Raw genomic sequence first — 17,105 nt, forward strand, 5'->3', positions numbered from 1 at the left:
GCAGAGGGAGTGTGTTTGAGTACTCAACATGAATACATTCTCACTTTGGAGTGGAGACACCTACATTTAAAAGTGCAGGATTTATAATCCATATGGTAACTACATATAAGTTATAAATGACAATATACTGTACATTAGCTGTGGTAATAAGAGCGCTAAACAAAGTGTGCATTTGTGAGATTTTTGTGCGCAGATCATGATGTGAAACACAGAAGAGCAGAAAAAGACAGATGAAAGAAAAAGGGGGAGTGCTGCGTAAGCTTGGAAAATAGGGCATTTTTCCAACATTGAATGATTTATCGAGATGAGCTGAAATAGTTTTGCATATGAGAAAGGACAGACTAAAAGCATTTGCCAATACATTAGAGAAAGGATGGGTGTAAATACAAAGTCAGAGTCAGTGTCCTCCCTCTAAAGGGGTTTTAAATAGATCTAATATCACGCGGCCTGTGATGGCCACAAAGTGATATGATTATGCTCATCTGAAATGCGCGTGTTCATGCACGCGTTAAAGTTTAACATTGTTTTTTTTTCTCTTAAGAGAACTCTCTCTCACTCACAAAAACCCACGTCTCTGTTCTTTCTCCACACAGTCTGTCCATTAGTCCGTCTGTGTTCATTTGATCAGGTAAACAGTTCAGAGAATAAACATGTTCTCCACAGCTGAGCACCAAGCTTCTCTCATTAGGGATGCACCGAATATTTGGCCACCGAACATTTTCTGACTTTTATCGGTTTTCTTCCCTTTGACTTCTTGCGTTATTTTAATTTCGTTTTCTCCTCCTCCTTAGTCCAACCTTGAATTGCAAAGCCATAAACATCACAGTAAAAGTAGCCAGCATTGCTATCACAGCGAAATGCCCTCATTCTGCACTGTCAAATAAATACTTTGGATGCTGAGTGCTTCCTCCTATGGAAAACTGCTGATTATATCAACAATTCACTCCGTTCACCTTGCTTCACATTCTGATAGGATGTACATTTAAGATGAGACTGGCAGCATGTTATTAGATTGTTATTTGGATTGACAGTCACCTGCCAACTAATTACAGTCCAAATCAGTGATCAAGTTACTGCCATCAGTTTTCTTAAAATTTCAATAACATTTCAGAGGCAGAGGCAAAAACACTAAATGGCAAATTCATTAGTTTGTCCTGCAGCATGATATTTGGTGTTACGTGAACACATTGATGAAATTAGAAAGTATATTTGAGAGAAACAGACAGAAAGCCCCACAGGTTCTCAGAAAAATAAAACATTATACAAGATCTCAACATGGGAAAATAATACACTCTCTTCTTCATTTTCAGAACTGATGGGAGTATTGTGAGTCACATATTGCGACATATGATAAAAATCCAATTTAACTATGCATAAGCAAAATTGGCCTCTAGCTCTGGACTAAATTAAAAGCTAAAATATTGTCGTCTTTTTCTAGAGCTTCTAAACTGAGCTCTTCTGAATAATAATGCACATAACAGATGTGTAAATAAACTATTACATTTTGAAATAAATAAAAGCCTTAGTAGAGTCTTAGTATCCAGATTTGAGTCTTAGTATCCAGATTTGAGTCTTAGTATCCAGATTTGAAGACAGAACGACTAAAATATGAGTTTGGAAAGCCATTCACTCACAGTTTTGTCCCTTCTGCAATAGCACTGCAGAAAAACTATCTTGCTGACGTTGTATAGATCTGTTGTCATTGTTGTTAATGTACTTGTCTTTATGTATCCATTGATTTAGTTGTCTGTGTATATTTCCAATGTGAATATAACAGATTTCCCCCACGGGACAATACATATCTATCTATCTATCTATTGTCTACCATAATTAGACTCAGGGGACACAACGCATTGTTTCTTTTCACTAAAAATAAAGAAAAACCAAGCCAAAACATCAATAGAATTTCATATTTTCCTCCAGGGGAGCAAAACTTCAGTGCAATTGCAGATTAGAGCCAGACTAAAGTCCAAGTATGGCTTCTTTGAGCACAGGCCAAAAAGCCTGTCTGATATCATGGAGAAGAATGAAAGGCAGAAGTGAGAGATGACACTTGCTTCATCATGTAACAGAGGAGGCAGACTGTAGAAAGATACACTATCAGAGAAAGTGTAGAGAGTGTTGTCTGCACCAGACTAATTGTCACTATGTAGTTTTACAGAGGGGAGTAGGGATTGAGAGCCCTAATGGAATAACACACACATCCACCCTGACGTCGCCACTTAAACAGAGGGAGGTGTGTGTATGGGTAAGTGACCACTGGCCAGATAATGATGACCCATAATGCATTTTGTGGCGATATGGGCTGTGAGATCAGACAGATGGTCGGGATGGATATAGTGGATTGGCAAAAAATACAGGCAGAGGCATAAAGAGGAGAGAGGCACACGAGGAAAGGGGAGTGGAGAAAAGCATGTTTGTGTCAGAAAATGAGACAGGCGAAGAGGTAACGAGCGATGGTAAAAGAGAAAGAAAGAAAGAAAGAAAGAAAGAAAAGGAAAGTGATTAGAAGAGAAAGTGAGACAGAGAGTAGAGGAATAGAGAGAGAGAGTTACATTCTTACCATGTCAATGAGGCTCTCCTGGATCCGGTTCAGTGTAGTTCTCAGTCTGCTGCTGATAAGGCCCAGGCCCGATGACTCATACTGTAGAACACACACACACACACACACAGTTTTTTGCACAGTACACAAACACCTTCCTCTATAAGAACACACACTTCAGCAGTGTGAAAGAAAACAAACACACACACACACACACACACACAGACACACACACACACACACACACACACACACACACACACACACACACACACACACACACACACACACACACACACACCAACATCTGCTTTCATCTCACATAGTCTGAGACAAGAGTCTCTTTACTTTCTGCTTCTAGTCTAATCGAACAGGGAGGAGTAACTGGGAGAAACAGACATCACACCGGCGACAGTACATGACAGACGAGAGGTAAAAGAGGAGAAAGCACAGCAAACTCAACATCTAAATGCTTGTGAAATCACTTTTAGATGCGTTTGATGTCACTTGAGAAAGCAACTTACAAACACCTTAAGGGCTACAAATCAACCACACCACAACTGTTGACTAGCCTCTTGGACTTGCAAGGTGCCGGGGACAACCTTGTTTATTAGTCACAATGTTTCCAGAGATCTGCTCTTACCAAGCAAGCAGGGCCCACCACCCTGGCAGGGCACACATCTCTGCCACCGTGAGATGGCAAAGACGGGCTAGGGACAGGCTATGGATGACGTATGGGCAGCAGAAAGAAAAAAACAAGCAAAGTCTCAAATTAAAAAAAGAAAAGAAATGACATGTGGAGGAAATATTTAAAGAAGGAAGCAAACAAAAATGCAGAATTAGATTAATGAAAGTAATGGGTGAAATTACATTAAAAAATCTGTTAAAACTAATCAGAAAATGCTGATCAGCCAGGTAAGGTAAGGAATATCTAATTATTGTTTATTATTACCAGGTTACATGTGCTTGCTTCCTAATTTATGTCCACACACAAATGTGTTACCTGTGTGCGTCATTCTGCATCACTGGAGACTGAAGATGTTAACACTTTGACCTGCACATGTGCATGCAAGATGAATATCATCCCTTGTGAGGGAACTGTCTGTGGGAGTCAGGAGTCGAGAATGGAAAAGAACCATTTCTTGCATTATTGGTAATTTTTCAGAGGAGCCATCTATTTAGATGTCAAATACTTTCCTGTTCTGCTCTCCGTCACTCTCTCTCAATTCAGTAGGAATAATCAAATCAAAACATAAAGCAACAATAATAATATACTAATGGTAATAATCAATACTCTGCTGTAATACTGTACAATACACTGTTCTCTCCCTCTTAACACATCTTTCCTACTTCAGTGTTTTGGTATCCAGCCTCTCTCCTCCCTTTTGTCTGCCATCATATTGCAAAACAGAGCGACACAGTACATAATCTTCCGTCTTTATCTTCCAAGTCACTGTTTTGCTCTTAATTTCTTCCTATGTCTTTCTTCCATATTTTTTTTGAATATACACTACTGTAGATAGATCCACGTTTTCCCCCATGGGGCAAAGCTTCCAATATTTTTTGAATCATTAACCACTTTTCCAAAAAAGTGACTCTACCTCTGTCAGGCCCAGCAGTTGAAAGCCCGGTTATTAATAGCGATGAAGAATCTGCAAGCATGACACATAATGGATCTTTAGCAAATGTTTGACAGAGTCAATGGTGGAGGAGTCAAGCAGCTCCATTTTTATTCCAGCGGTGTTAAGAGAGCAAAGCCTAGGTCAAAATACCAGCATATGTGCATATCATTTCCATTAGCTTATTAAAGATTCATAGGGGCTTTAGCATTTCACTGTAGGTGCCTCTTAGAGTAGGACTATTAATGAAATGGGCCGGTTCATATTACACTTAATGAAGACTAGAGGTACATATTAAAAAAGAAAAAAATTGTTTCAGAGAGATGCAGACAAAGAGATAAAGGGATTAAGGAAATGGTGGCACAAAAGATGAAAAAAAAAGGATGGGAAGGAGCAGGAAAATTACATATAGTATATGTGTAAGGAAGGACAACAGAGTTTAAGACAAGGTAGACAATCATACAGAAAAAGAGTGATATGAATAAAGGCATGGAGACAGAGAGAATATGAAACCCATAGCAGATTAAGACACATGAGTTGTCAACTCACAACCCCTTTCCTCATCTCCCAATGACACACACACACACACACACACACACACACACACACACACACACACACACACACACACACACACACACACACACACACACACACACACACACACACACACACACACACACACGTCAATAATGTGTAGTGGAGTGGCCCCCGCGGAGCGTTCATCCTCTTTATCTCTTCCACCTCGATGGGACAGAAGTCATTTTGCTGCTATCATTACCACCTCCCCGAGGGTGATACTGACACAAATGCTGTTTTCTTTCTTTGTGAGGAACAGTATAAATGACATGATAGTCTCTAGATGGAGAGGGGAAAATGGGCTCGCAGACTATGGACCTAAATTTGCACTGATACAGCCAGCAATGACAAAGACAGTGGTTATCCCCACTCTCACTGTATATCATCTGATATACATGAAAAAAAATAAATCTCTTTAAAAATAAAAGCACACACTTTTCTTAAAGCACCATACCATTGATGCAGCACAAGTAACGTAACTGCAGGCATTGCAATAGGAGACCAACACTCCTGATTACTGTAAGTCACATTCCTCACATTTTTTTAGTAATAAGGTGTGACACCAGGGCTCCAGACTAACTTTTTGCCTTGGTCGCACTGGTGCGCCTAACTTTTTTTATTTAGGTGCACCAGCACAAAATTTAGGTGCACCCAAATTTTTCCTTGCTTCGCCATTAATGCCACAATTTCAAGGTCACGTTTTTAAATCACACTCCATATTCATTCATATATATATTATGTCAATTATTTTAAACAAGTTTTAAACTGGTACTTTTTTTTTTATTTGAAGCACAATTATACTGTAATCAAAGTCTTATAGCGGGTCCCCCTTGCTGTCAAATGCCCCTCAGATGACCAACACCTGTAATTTGGCCTTCTTCCCCTTTGGCCTCAGCTAAACCAGCTTGCCACACTCCCTAGCATCAAAATTCTCCAAGCTGGGTCCCTCCACACTGATTCTTATCAGATCTTCCACTAGTCCAGGACTAAAAATCATATCTCTGTATTTTTCGGCTGAATGGCGATACACAATATATATCTCTTTCTCTAATTTATATTTTTTACAAAGTGGGCTAAAAGTTCAGTTTTAAGTCAAAGCCACTTTTCACAAGCTCTTTTATTAAAACAAATGTGAAATAAAATGCAAAGACAGGGTTTCCTTCCCAATTTGAAAATATACAGCTGCAACACATGTAAATTATCTGAAATAAATAGCCTTGGATATATTTAAAAAAATATATCTCTGAGAAAGCTCCTTCACTTGTTTTCAATAACAGACCCGGATAGCCCAGTAGCTCATATAGGAAGAGAGAGGGAGTACGATAGACTGAAGCATATACTCACAGAGTGACGGCTGACTCATTATGAATGGGTCCAGCACGGGTCGAATGCGGGTCAGCGGCGTTACACACGTCTTCTGTAGGCTATGAAATGTCTGTATCGTCCCTGGCTGCGCTGCATTTTTATGAACTATGATATTCTGGCCATGGGTCACATCTCTCGCCCGGGTCCAGCAGGCTCCGTCTCACACGCTATTACTCAACCAACTAAAGTTAGTTCCATTCAATAACTTCTAATGTGTTTGTGGGGCTGCGCGGAGGAGAGATCCAAACACAGGCACGGCTTTACAGAAGGAATGGGTCATGTAATGCAACATTAAACATATCGATATAAACGACATCGCTTCGTTCGTGGAGAGGCAGCGGATGTGAAGACGTTAGGTGCACCGGTGCGACCTAGGAAAAATCTTAGGTGCACCCTTACAAATTTTGGTCGCACTCTAGAGCCCTGGACACACTGGCATGGTATGATGCACATCAAAACACCCGTGCCTATTGTTTTTGTGGAACATTTTATGCCCTTAATAAGATAAAATGACAGCAGGGAGATAAGAAATGAGAGGGGGCGAGAGATGAGGACCAACATGCCAGACTCATACCGGGGATGTTGTGGTTCATTGTTGGAATCTAAACCTCTAGGCCACCAAAACCCACCAACTGTTTCCTATATAAGCCCACACGCTGGCAGCATCTTGATGCTTGTAGACGCATCAGGAAACTGGATTCCATGTGTCAGTGGGTTTTATAGATTTCAACTGATGCACAAATATATATATATATATATATATATATATATATATATATATATATATATATATATATATATATATATATATATATATACACACAGTGTTTCCTCTAGGATTTTTTTTTAGCAGTGGGGGCAGATCTGTCGGACAGGAAAATATGTGTCCAGATTAGTGTGAAGACATGACATAACAACCCCAAACAATATTTTGAAGTTTGACTCCTTAATTAAGCAGTTACAGTGGGGTCACACATTCTGACGGCCGATAATTGTCATATATGGTGACCTCTGAGATACTGGCTCTGTGATGACTCAAAATAAGAAAACATGTGTTCACATTAGTGTGAAGAGATGAAATAACTACCCCAAACAATATTTTGAAGTTTGACTCCTTAATTAAGCAGTTACAGTGAGGTCACACATTCTGACGGCTGCTACTTGTCATATATGGTGACCTGTGAGGTACTGGCTCTGTGATGACTCAAAATAAGAAAATGTGTTCACATTAGTGTGAAGAGATGAAATAACTACCCCAAACAGTATTTTGAAGTTTGACTCCTTAATTAGGCAGTTGCAGTGGGGTCACACATTCTGACAACTATAGCCAATGTGCTGGTCCATTAAATATTTAGTTCCTTCTTTTCTTAACAGTACAATATGATTATGTTTAGGTAGGTTATTACAAATGTAACTTGTGCATGCAGTCATTTCAGAGAAAATGTACCTTAATATATTTTATTTACTTTCAGATAAACATATGTTACTATGCCTGAGGTGGAATATGGTCACCAGCGGTTTACTTTTTCTCCTTAGGAAGCAATAACAAATCGCGAATAAGCATACAGCTTGCATCCGTGGACGTAATGTATTAATGTTTACTCCGTTTGCGTAGACGCTCTTCTTCGCCCTCCATTATCTAACACGCACGGGCAGACGATTTGCAACAGCGCCCTCTGCGGTCACAGTTCCTGATGGGTCACAGCTTTCGGTGTAACACGTTAAAAAGGGCAGCGGCGCACGGTCCAAACAGCGCTGCGCACCGCAGCAGACACCAAATCGGAGGCAGTGCCTGCCAGGTTAGGTTAGGTTATAAATGTTCAAATAACTAAATACTTTTAATTGTTATTTGGCTGTGAATTATGTTGAATGAATTTCCCCCAATATGTTTCATGAATGTATGAAATCACGGTTTAGTCTACTATGCCATGATATGATATCAAGGGCGTTGTATTGAATCAACAGCCACGTGCAATTTAGCTAGCAGGTGAAGGTGAAACTAAAAATGTGCAAGAACTATAGAATAATACAGGCTTAAATTAACTGACAATATAAGTTACACGACTTACAGTTCTCAAGAATGCATACATGCCATCTCAACCGGGTCCTCCGGACAGCCTCTCTTTTTTCTTTCTCCCTTTTTCCTCGCATAGGAAGCGGCGGTTCGCGCTTATTCTCCGTCGACGTGCTCTTTACAATCACTGCTAAGATAAAGGTTTTGTATATATTTCTGATACCGTGGTGGGAGAAATCTAATCCACTTGCCCAATCAACATAGAGGAAACACTGATATATATATATATATATATATATATATATATATATATATATATATATATATATATATATATATATATATATATAACATATACATATATATATATATATATATTATACTTTGTACTGCACTACATTTATTTGATACCTTTAATTACTAGTCACATTGCAGATTTGGATTAATCATACACATACATTATGATGTATTATTCTGGATAAAGATAATACAGTGTAGTATTATATATATATATATATATATATATATATATATATATATATATATATATATATATATATATATATAGTATATAGTATATTTACCCTCTTCAACATTAAAGTAAGGTTCATATAAATGCATAACTATAATTTAATTATATAATGTACATTATTCAAAAAGGACTTTTTACTTATATTTTGATGCTAGTACTTTAGGACTTTTACTTAAGTAACATTTTGAATGCAGGAATTGTAGTTGATAATTGAGTAAAAGATCTGAGTACTTTTTCCAACACTTCCCATTTCACTCATTGCTCTTTAACATAAGTATACAACATGTATTCAAACAATAGCATAGTGATTCAAAATACTGTACCATGTCATTGCGTCCAAAAAAGGTGTATACAGCATACAGGTAGTAGTCAAAGAGCTGTGACACACAGTGGATGACATCGAAGGCGATCGGCTTCAGAATGTTCATCATCTGCATATACTTCCCTGTTTGGAGATGATAGAAAATAAACAGTAACCAGAAGTTTGTTGGACAACCTGTGTGTTCCTGGTTGCATACCAAAGAGTATCACAGTGGTCACCCAAACTGTTTTTTTATTAGCCTCATTTTCATTTTTAACCCAGAATCAGTTTCCAATCAATAAAATGATTCTGTTCTTAAGTACATTTTGTTGGAGATTAAAAGAGTTAAACTGCAAGGAGTTAATCATGGTGGAACCACATCCTTTAAGCAAGAACTTCCGCATTTGCATACACTTGAGGGCAAGGACTGAATTTAGCAGGAAGGTAATAAAAGCAAAAATTACAGTAGTAAAGGGGTGTAACAAGGTTACCACTGCCTCAGAACTGATGAATGGAGGGGGAAAAAAAAGAAATAAACTCAATCTAGCTGGCTTTGCCCCTGAGACAGCACTATTTCTCTCACACTCTCATTTTTCATGCCCTTTCTCTTGAATTCTGCACCGAGAACTCAGGGAGCAATCTAACTCCATCAAAGAGCTGCACAAACTGAATTAGAAGTGATTGCTTGGAATCAAACTTTGGCTTTTCACTCAGTTTGCCACTTTGTTTTGCCACACACCTCGAAATCAATATTAGCAATTTTGTGAAGAAAAGACAAAAAAAAACAAGTATTCTATTTTGTACTGTATGTACATGAAAGTGTGAAATAAGAGGGATGGTGAAGGAATGAAACGTTAATGTTAACAGCAGCTCTGTATGAGCCTGAGTTATTAAATTAATTCATACTGCAGAAGATTTATTCAGCGGTACAACTGCACAGGAAAGAAACTGCCGTTCACACATGAAAATCATTTGATGAAGGTCACATCGCCAAGAGGCATGCTTTGCCAAGGAAGGGCCCAGATGTCTTCAAAGCCACGTTACAAAAGACGTGTAGGCACCTCTTTGGAAATGAAAGGTCAGAATTTAAGGTGAAGGCTAACAATTATTAGTGCAGCACAGTCACACAGGTAGCAGCAGAGACCTGAGTGCAACACTGAACTGCTTGCTTCATTGGTGAATAATTTGAAATCTCAGCAGGCTAGAGAGGATGTCCACTGTGGCTGGGCTGCTCTCAAGGAGAGGTAAGTGGTAGAGAGAGAGAGTGTGTGTGTGTGTGTGTGTGTGTGTGTGTGTGTGTGTGTGTCGCACGCGCGGGACTCACCAACAAGCCGAATGACGTTGAGGGTGGTGTTGGTGAGAATCGGTGCATTGGTCTTATTGAGGTTGTAGTCAGACTTTTTCTTGCTTCTTATGGTCTCTCGGGATGCACTGATGCGTGCCGGATGTGGGGGTGAGAGAGAAAGTAGGGCAGAAGTATGAAGCGGAGAGACTCAGTAATATATGTTAACATCCCTGATCCTTAGCAATAATCGGCCAGGTTCAAAAACCTTGGCGTAGGTCAGAGTCTTCTAATTGATCAATCAGAACCCATTACACAATGCAGGAGACACAGAGGGACCCTAGTGGTGAAGTCTCTGAACTGGTGATCCTGGAGTACCAGACTCCTGGCACTGGCCATTGGGCCATAATAGCCAGTTCTCATTACATGGGTCTTCTAATTTCTGGATGTGACCATGCGACCCAATTAATAATTAACCATTAATGATTCCTGCTTATAAGAGTGGGATATTAGCATTTAAGTGACTATAGGCTAATGTCAGATTAATACACATAGGGAATAGGACACCGAATGAGGTGAGAGTTAAAGCAAAAATATCAGGAACGTCAGATCGGTGAAATAACGAGACTCAATGCTGAGCACGAACATCACGATACTATTGATACCCTATTGTACATTACATGACAGGAAATGATTATTATAACAGTGCTTCTGTAATGAAAAGCTAATGAATAAGTAATGGAATGTATGTCTGGTTTTCCCACGCAAATGCGGTGTAAAATTTGAGGTCAGCTGTCAGATAAGCATTAACACACGTGCAGACACAATCCTTATTTCTTAACAAATTAGGCGACCAGATACACATAATAAAATAGAATAAACTGAACAAGGAGGGTTATAAAATTCTAAATTCCATCATGCTGCATCAAAAACAAGAAAGACATAAATAATTACAGATATAACATGCTAAGACGGAATTTGCATTTCATACAAGCTTTCTGCCTACTTAGCAGGGTTAGGCAAAGTGGAGCTAAAATTATCATTACTAAATGCATAAAAAGTAGCGTAATGATTGACTTCACACCCTTTTAGAACCTACTTAAAAAAATCATTATCGTATAATTTTATTTTGCATCTGTGATTAACAAGAATTAGTTCTAGTGTATAGTTATTTTTGTGTACATGTTCACTTACTTTCATAAATATTAAATAACCAGTAGTAGAAATGATGGACACCTGGATATACCAAAGTTACACACCCTGCCCTGATCTGTGTCCTCAGAGCGGTGCAAAAACATTTTGACTTGGAACTGACCTCTTGAGTGGAACATCACCCGTCTGCTCGTCAACGTAGTCCTGCTTGAGCTCTTCAGCGACATCACTGTCGCTGTCGTAATCTTGATACACACTCTTCTCCAGCTCATCTGACTCGTACTTGAAAAAAGGGGAAGAGAAAGATTAGATGGAAGTCAATGGAAAATGGTCAAAGGGCCATTGCAAAGTAGAGATGCAGTACAACAGAAGCGAGTAAAGGGATACGAACAAGTCAAACAGTTATAACATGCCGTGAAACTTTGCCGACACATCACCAGTTGTGGAAGACAAGTGTGGAGAAATGAAAAGAGGCCATGGGGAAATCTTGTTACATCAAATACAAAGCTACTCAAGTATAAAACGATGTAAAAACAATTTTTTTTAGAGGGCTGGGATAAATTTAAAATATTAATTGAACATCCCCATCTTTTAGCCCTAATGGGTGCATAACCATGAAACGAGGAGTAAAAGCAGAAAATGAATTCACCTCCCAGCTGAGAATCTGGTTTAAGCTCACCTGCAATACGACAATATTTTTTTGTCCTTAACTGCAAGCTCAGGCAACACAACAGCCATAGAAAGAATTACAAGCTTAAGAGTGAGCCCTGCTAGGGATTCTATAAGCCTGGCATGTTAGCAATATTGCAAATATTGCTTTTGATGTTGAGCCTGGAAGGAAAATACAGGTATATAAATATATAAAAAGAAAATGTTGATGTGTCAGGGTGTCGGGGCGCCTGTGTAATGTATTCTCCCTATTCTTGAAGAGAAATACTGTTTTGTTCAACAAATAAGCCTTGAAAGAACAACCAACTGATTTGGACTTCATACAAGTCATTGGAGGAGCACATGCAACATATAACATCTACAGTACTAGACAATATTCTCCGGATCACTGTATCCATGTCCTAGATATCTGATGGAACCCCATGGAAGCCTTGACAGAGATTAGGTTTGTTTTCCTCTCTATTACTTGTGGTATAATTTAACTTAAGTGTGTGATCAGAGCTAAGCAGTATTTATGCGCAGAAGATATTATTTCATATTTTATGCAGTGCAATGTTGTCAGAAGTGGGTCTGTATGAGTCTACTGCTGAGAAATGCAACAAAAGAGATAGACATAGAGGTTCAGGCTGCTAGCTGCTTAGCAAATAGCTAACCTACCCAGCTAGCAGCAAGTCTGCCCTACAGCAACAGTGCTGCTGACCAAGACCATGAAGACAAGTAGTTTGTGCTCCAGTTGCCCACTAATGCCTACGCTTCAATAAGGATTTGCCAGTAATAGAGAAACAATGCTGGTGTGTGTTATAACAACTAGAAAACTAGAAACTTTCCTCAAGGAACAAGAGGGCCCTGACATATAGTAAGACTAGCATAGCCGCCAACAGTACCATGCACATACTGCAGGTTGTTCATTGATTCTCTCGTTCCTTCTTAAGCACACACAATAGTAGCCTCCGTTTGGTTGTTAGGGCTGGGTACCGAACTTTGATAGTTTTAGGCACCGACCCAATCGCCTCCATAGTATTGAAAAATGCCTTTACATTCTGCCTTTTTATACAGTATTTAACAAAAACAAGACGAAAGGTTTCCAGTATTGGAGGGCTGGATACTAAATACTACACTATAAAGTACACAGGAGCACTTTGCTGAGAAAAAAAGATTAAATTCTGATGGATAAGGCTAAAAAATTCATAGAAGAATTAATGTGTGACAAACATGTTACATTACAACACAAATTACACAGCTTAGTCTTGCATTTCCAGACCTTCCTCCACAGCGCTGCAGAGGAGGATCTGGCTAGTCCACGTGTTAAAACGTGCTCTGGTTTATTGGCATTTCTTTAAACCAACCACAATCGTCTTGGGCGGCGCTATGCCCCAGACACAATGACGGTGCATCTGCAAAATAGCCTCAGGAAGGAACTTGTTTTGGTGGAACATGTGTACGTTCAAAAGTTGTTTTAGTTGTGTGAGAGAAAACTCAGATTGGACAGATAGTCTAGCTAGCTGTCTGGATTTACCCTGCAGAGATCTAAGTAGCGGTTAACCATAGTCCTCAGAAATCGACCAGAGTTTAGAATGCCAACACAAAGGCTGCGTTTCATTAGTGTTTCAACATGCCCTTGTTTTAAACACTTGCCCTCAGGGGAATTCCCGCCGCCACCTTAAGTGTCGTTCCAACTGTCTAAAAAACTGAACTTGGTGAGATCGACCCTTGGAGGGCTGAGAGAGAGCGAGTAAACAGTGATGGTCACTCCAGGAGGTAGATATCACCCACAATGCATTGCAGTTATGCATTTGGTGCAAGAAAATACATCCATGGTTAGGTTACAGTAATGTAAAAACGCTAAAACTCCTGTTACTGACCACCAAAGAAAGAGATGAATAAATGGAATAAATACATTGAGACTTCTTAGTTTCCTCATTGTTAGCTTGATATTTTACTAAAACATGAAGGCTAATATAAATAATGTCAGTTAATATTTATTTTATACTTTTTATTTATTAGATATTGTATGATATTATTGATTGATTGATTGATTGATTGATTGATTTTTATTTACATGTCATGCCACGTGTGATTTCTTTATTTCCAACATTATCTGTAAATGCATGGAACAAACTCAGTTTTTGCGAGATATAGCCTCAGCATTAATATGATTAATCATGATACAGATCACAAACTTTCTAAATCAGAAAGTCATGCTCATTCCATAATTTTTGGAAATAAGTAGTAGCAGCCTAGTAGCACTAGGCCTACAACTGGCGGTCGATCCGTATAGTTTTGGCTGAAAGTGAACAAGGACAGGTGCGTTCCATTTCAATGCCCCGCCCACTTTCCCTCTGATCTCCAAGTGGCCTCTATGCGACCTATGCTATTACGTCATACCAAGGGATGAGGGGAAGTGAAGGAGGGCATGTTGAAACATTAACGAAACGCAGCTAAAGAAAGCAGAAGGTGTGGGACATCCGGCCTAAAAAGAGGGACATCCGGCGGAAATTCTGGCGGCACCTGAACAATCCCGGAAGTGGAACGTCGTCGATATACAGTAGACTATGCACAGCTCTACTCTTGAGTTTATTATTTGCCCCACTGCTGGATCTACCCACGGATTTTATTTGCTGTTTAACAGCTTATATTACGTGTCAGACAATGCATCAAAGTATTATACTAATCCTGGCATGTTCTGCACTGCTGGCCCTACACCGTTACTAAATGTTTATGGCCCCGGTGATGACAGCTTGAGAGCTGCTGTAAACAACTTAATGACCCACAGTAATTATTAATTTGGCTCTTTATTAACTTGTTTTGTTGAACCTAAACAGGTAGCCTTATTATTTATACATACTTATGTAAGTGGGTGTACCTGACTGGTGGCAATTAACAACTTGACTGAATCATCAGACATGATCTATACGTGGTCCACATAAGGAAATACAATACAATGTATATTATGGACAATAGTAAATGAGCACTTCCACTGTGTTTTATGTATAACTCTAAATTGCATTTTTCTAGCCTCTTGACTGACAACACACATTTCACACTAATACAACTAATTTCAAACCATTAAGCAGGCACGAGTCTGATCAACACAAGAATATGTTCAGGATAATTGCCGGACATCAACAAAAAGCTTCGAGCTAGCAGGCTACACGCTGAAACTGGCAAGTTTTTAAGAAAATTTTGATTTGATTGTAAAGATTTACAAAGAATATGTTCACGCTGTTTACTATCTAACTGGGACGTTTTGGAACCGATTGGTGGGGATTGCTGTGGACAAGGTACACAACGATACACTGGTAAGAGCAAATTACGTTTAACCATATATCCAGCTCATTTAAAAAGCTCACAAACTCTGTATTCTGTAAACAGTTAACTTAATTTGATATTGTATTTGGCACTTTCTTTTGTGAGGTGCAAATGTTCCACCAAAACAAGTTCCTTCCCGAGACCATTTTGCAGAGCCACCATCGCTGCGTCCGGAGCTTAGGGCTGCCCAAGACGATTGTAATTCAAACAACCCGGAGCGTTTTTTCTCCTATCCCAGAATGTGTGTGGTGTAGCCAGACCTTACTCTACAGCGCTGTGGAGATAGGTCTGGCGATGTGAGACTAGGCAGGCACCAATTAGAAGCATGCGTTTGCAGTTGCCACTTACCCCATTAGATGCCAGCACATCCTCTGTCTCCTCCTCTTTGCGCTCAGCCTGCATCTCAAAGGGGTTTCCTTCTTGAAGGTACTGCTGGAACAGAGACAGCTCCTCCTGAGCCGGGCTGGTCGAGGACACAACCTGTTTGCTCGGGGAAACGGACGGAGAACGACACTGGCCCATGAATTTAAACTCCTGGATTGGAGAAAATGGAACAGAGACAGACAAGAGAGGTTAGTAGGTTTGTGTTTGGTAAAGTGAGCAAATGAGGTACATAAGAAAAGAAACTGCTATTGGGGTGCTATGGGTGCGGGTGTTGCTGAATAAATAAAAACAACATTGATTTACACATCACACAACTATTTATGGGGGTGTCCTAACTGTGTGACCACTAGCACAGTTGTGGTTTAGTGCACATCATTTTTGAAAATAAATAAAAACAACATTGATTTACACATCACACAACTATTTAGCAACAGTTAGTAACAGTTCAAAATAGGGGGAAGGTTGCGTGACTTTGGCTACAATGAACGCGTAACGTACACGGACCGTTAGCGGAGTGTATGTGCCGCCCATAGAGGGGGCCGCAGAATGTATGTTTTAACTGGCTACACCAGCTGCGCACACACGGCAAAGGATTGTGTGAGTCACAGGCGAGACAGAGAGCTTTTGCTTTGGGATTGTTGTTGTTTTTTCAGTTTTTTGGAGCTGGGAAAACATAAATTTACTGTCAGCTGTTATCAGAGGACGCAGGTGAGGAAAACAAGAAATAAAATCAGAAACTCTCAAAATGAAACTGCCAATACGCTCATTCACAGTCATTAAGTCGTATCCTGTACTGTATATCGGTAGTTTAATTTAAAAGAAATAATGACACTTTATGATCCATTTCTGTACACCTCGCGTAAAAAGTATAAATAGAAGACTGTCCTATTTTTACGCTTGTAGAGCGGATCTCCACACGCACTGCTATAAGCTGCTATTGTGCCCGGTGTAGCCAGTTTCATTGATTATAGTGAAAGCGTAACGTTGGAACGTCCGCTCCGCATATGCGTGCAATGTAAAAACACAAGCAAACTGCCTGCTTGCAAAGGCAACGTGCTTGTTCTTGCATGATTTTTCTCATTGACCTTTTCAAGTCATTGACCTTTAACAATGGACTATCCTTAGCCGCAGATGGTATGAAGTGTCAAACCTTCCTGTATAATGTGTTAATGGGAAATGCTCCAAGTTTAGGAAACAGCAATCATTTCAAATAGATCATATGATGTCAAGTTAAAAATTGTATGTAGTGTTTGGGAAGAACTTTAGAGATAAAAACAGCTGCAAGTGACAAAGGAAATGCCTGCATTTTCAAGAACAGACTCAACAACCAGTGAGGGTGAGATTGGAACAATACTGA

The 17,105-nt window shown here is 39.5% G+C and overlaps 1 protein-coding gene across 2 annotated transcripts in view; it reads right to left on the bottom strand.

Annotated features, from left to right (window-relative positions):
• vps50 (VPS50 EARP/GARPII complex subunit) overlaps window positions 1-17,105 on the bottom strand; it is a 133,803-nt gene that overhangs the window by 32,317 nt on the left and 84,381 nt on the right. The window contains exons 18-23 of one of the 2 annotated variants that reach the window (XM_039820297.1): window positions 15,713-15,898; window positions 11,550-11,668; window positions 10,277-10,383; window positions 8,975-9,096; window positions 3,186-3,263; window positions 2,564-2,644 (exon numbers count right to left, since the gene is read on the bottom strand). In XM_039820297.1, coding sequence (XP_039676231.1) covers window positions 2,564-2,644; window positions 3,186-3,263; window positions 8,975-9,096; window positions 10,277-10,383; window positions 11,550-11,668; window positions 15,713-15,898 — 693 coding nt within the window. The remainder of the gene's footprint in view (window positions 1-2,563; window positions 2,645-3,185; window positions 3,264-8,974; window positions 9,097-10,276; window positions 10,384-11,549; window positions 11,669-15,712; window positions 15,899-17,105) is intronic. The other variant, XM_039820298.1, reaches the window with a different exon arrangement.

This window comes from Perca fluviatilis, chromosome 13 (genome assembly GCF_010015445.1).
Source record: "Perca fluviatilis chromosome 13, GENO_Pfluv_1.0, whole genome shotgun sequence".
Lineage (NCBI taxonomy): Eukaryota > Metazoa > Chordata > Actinopteri > Perciformes > Percidae > Perca > Perca fluviatilis.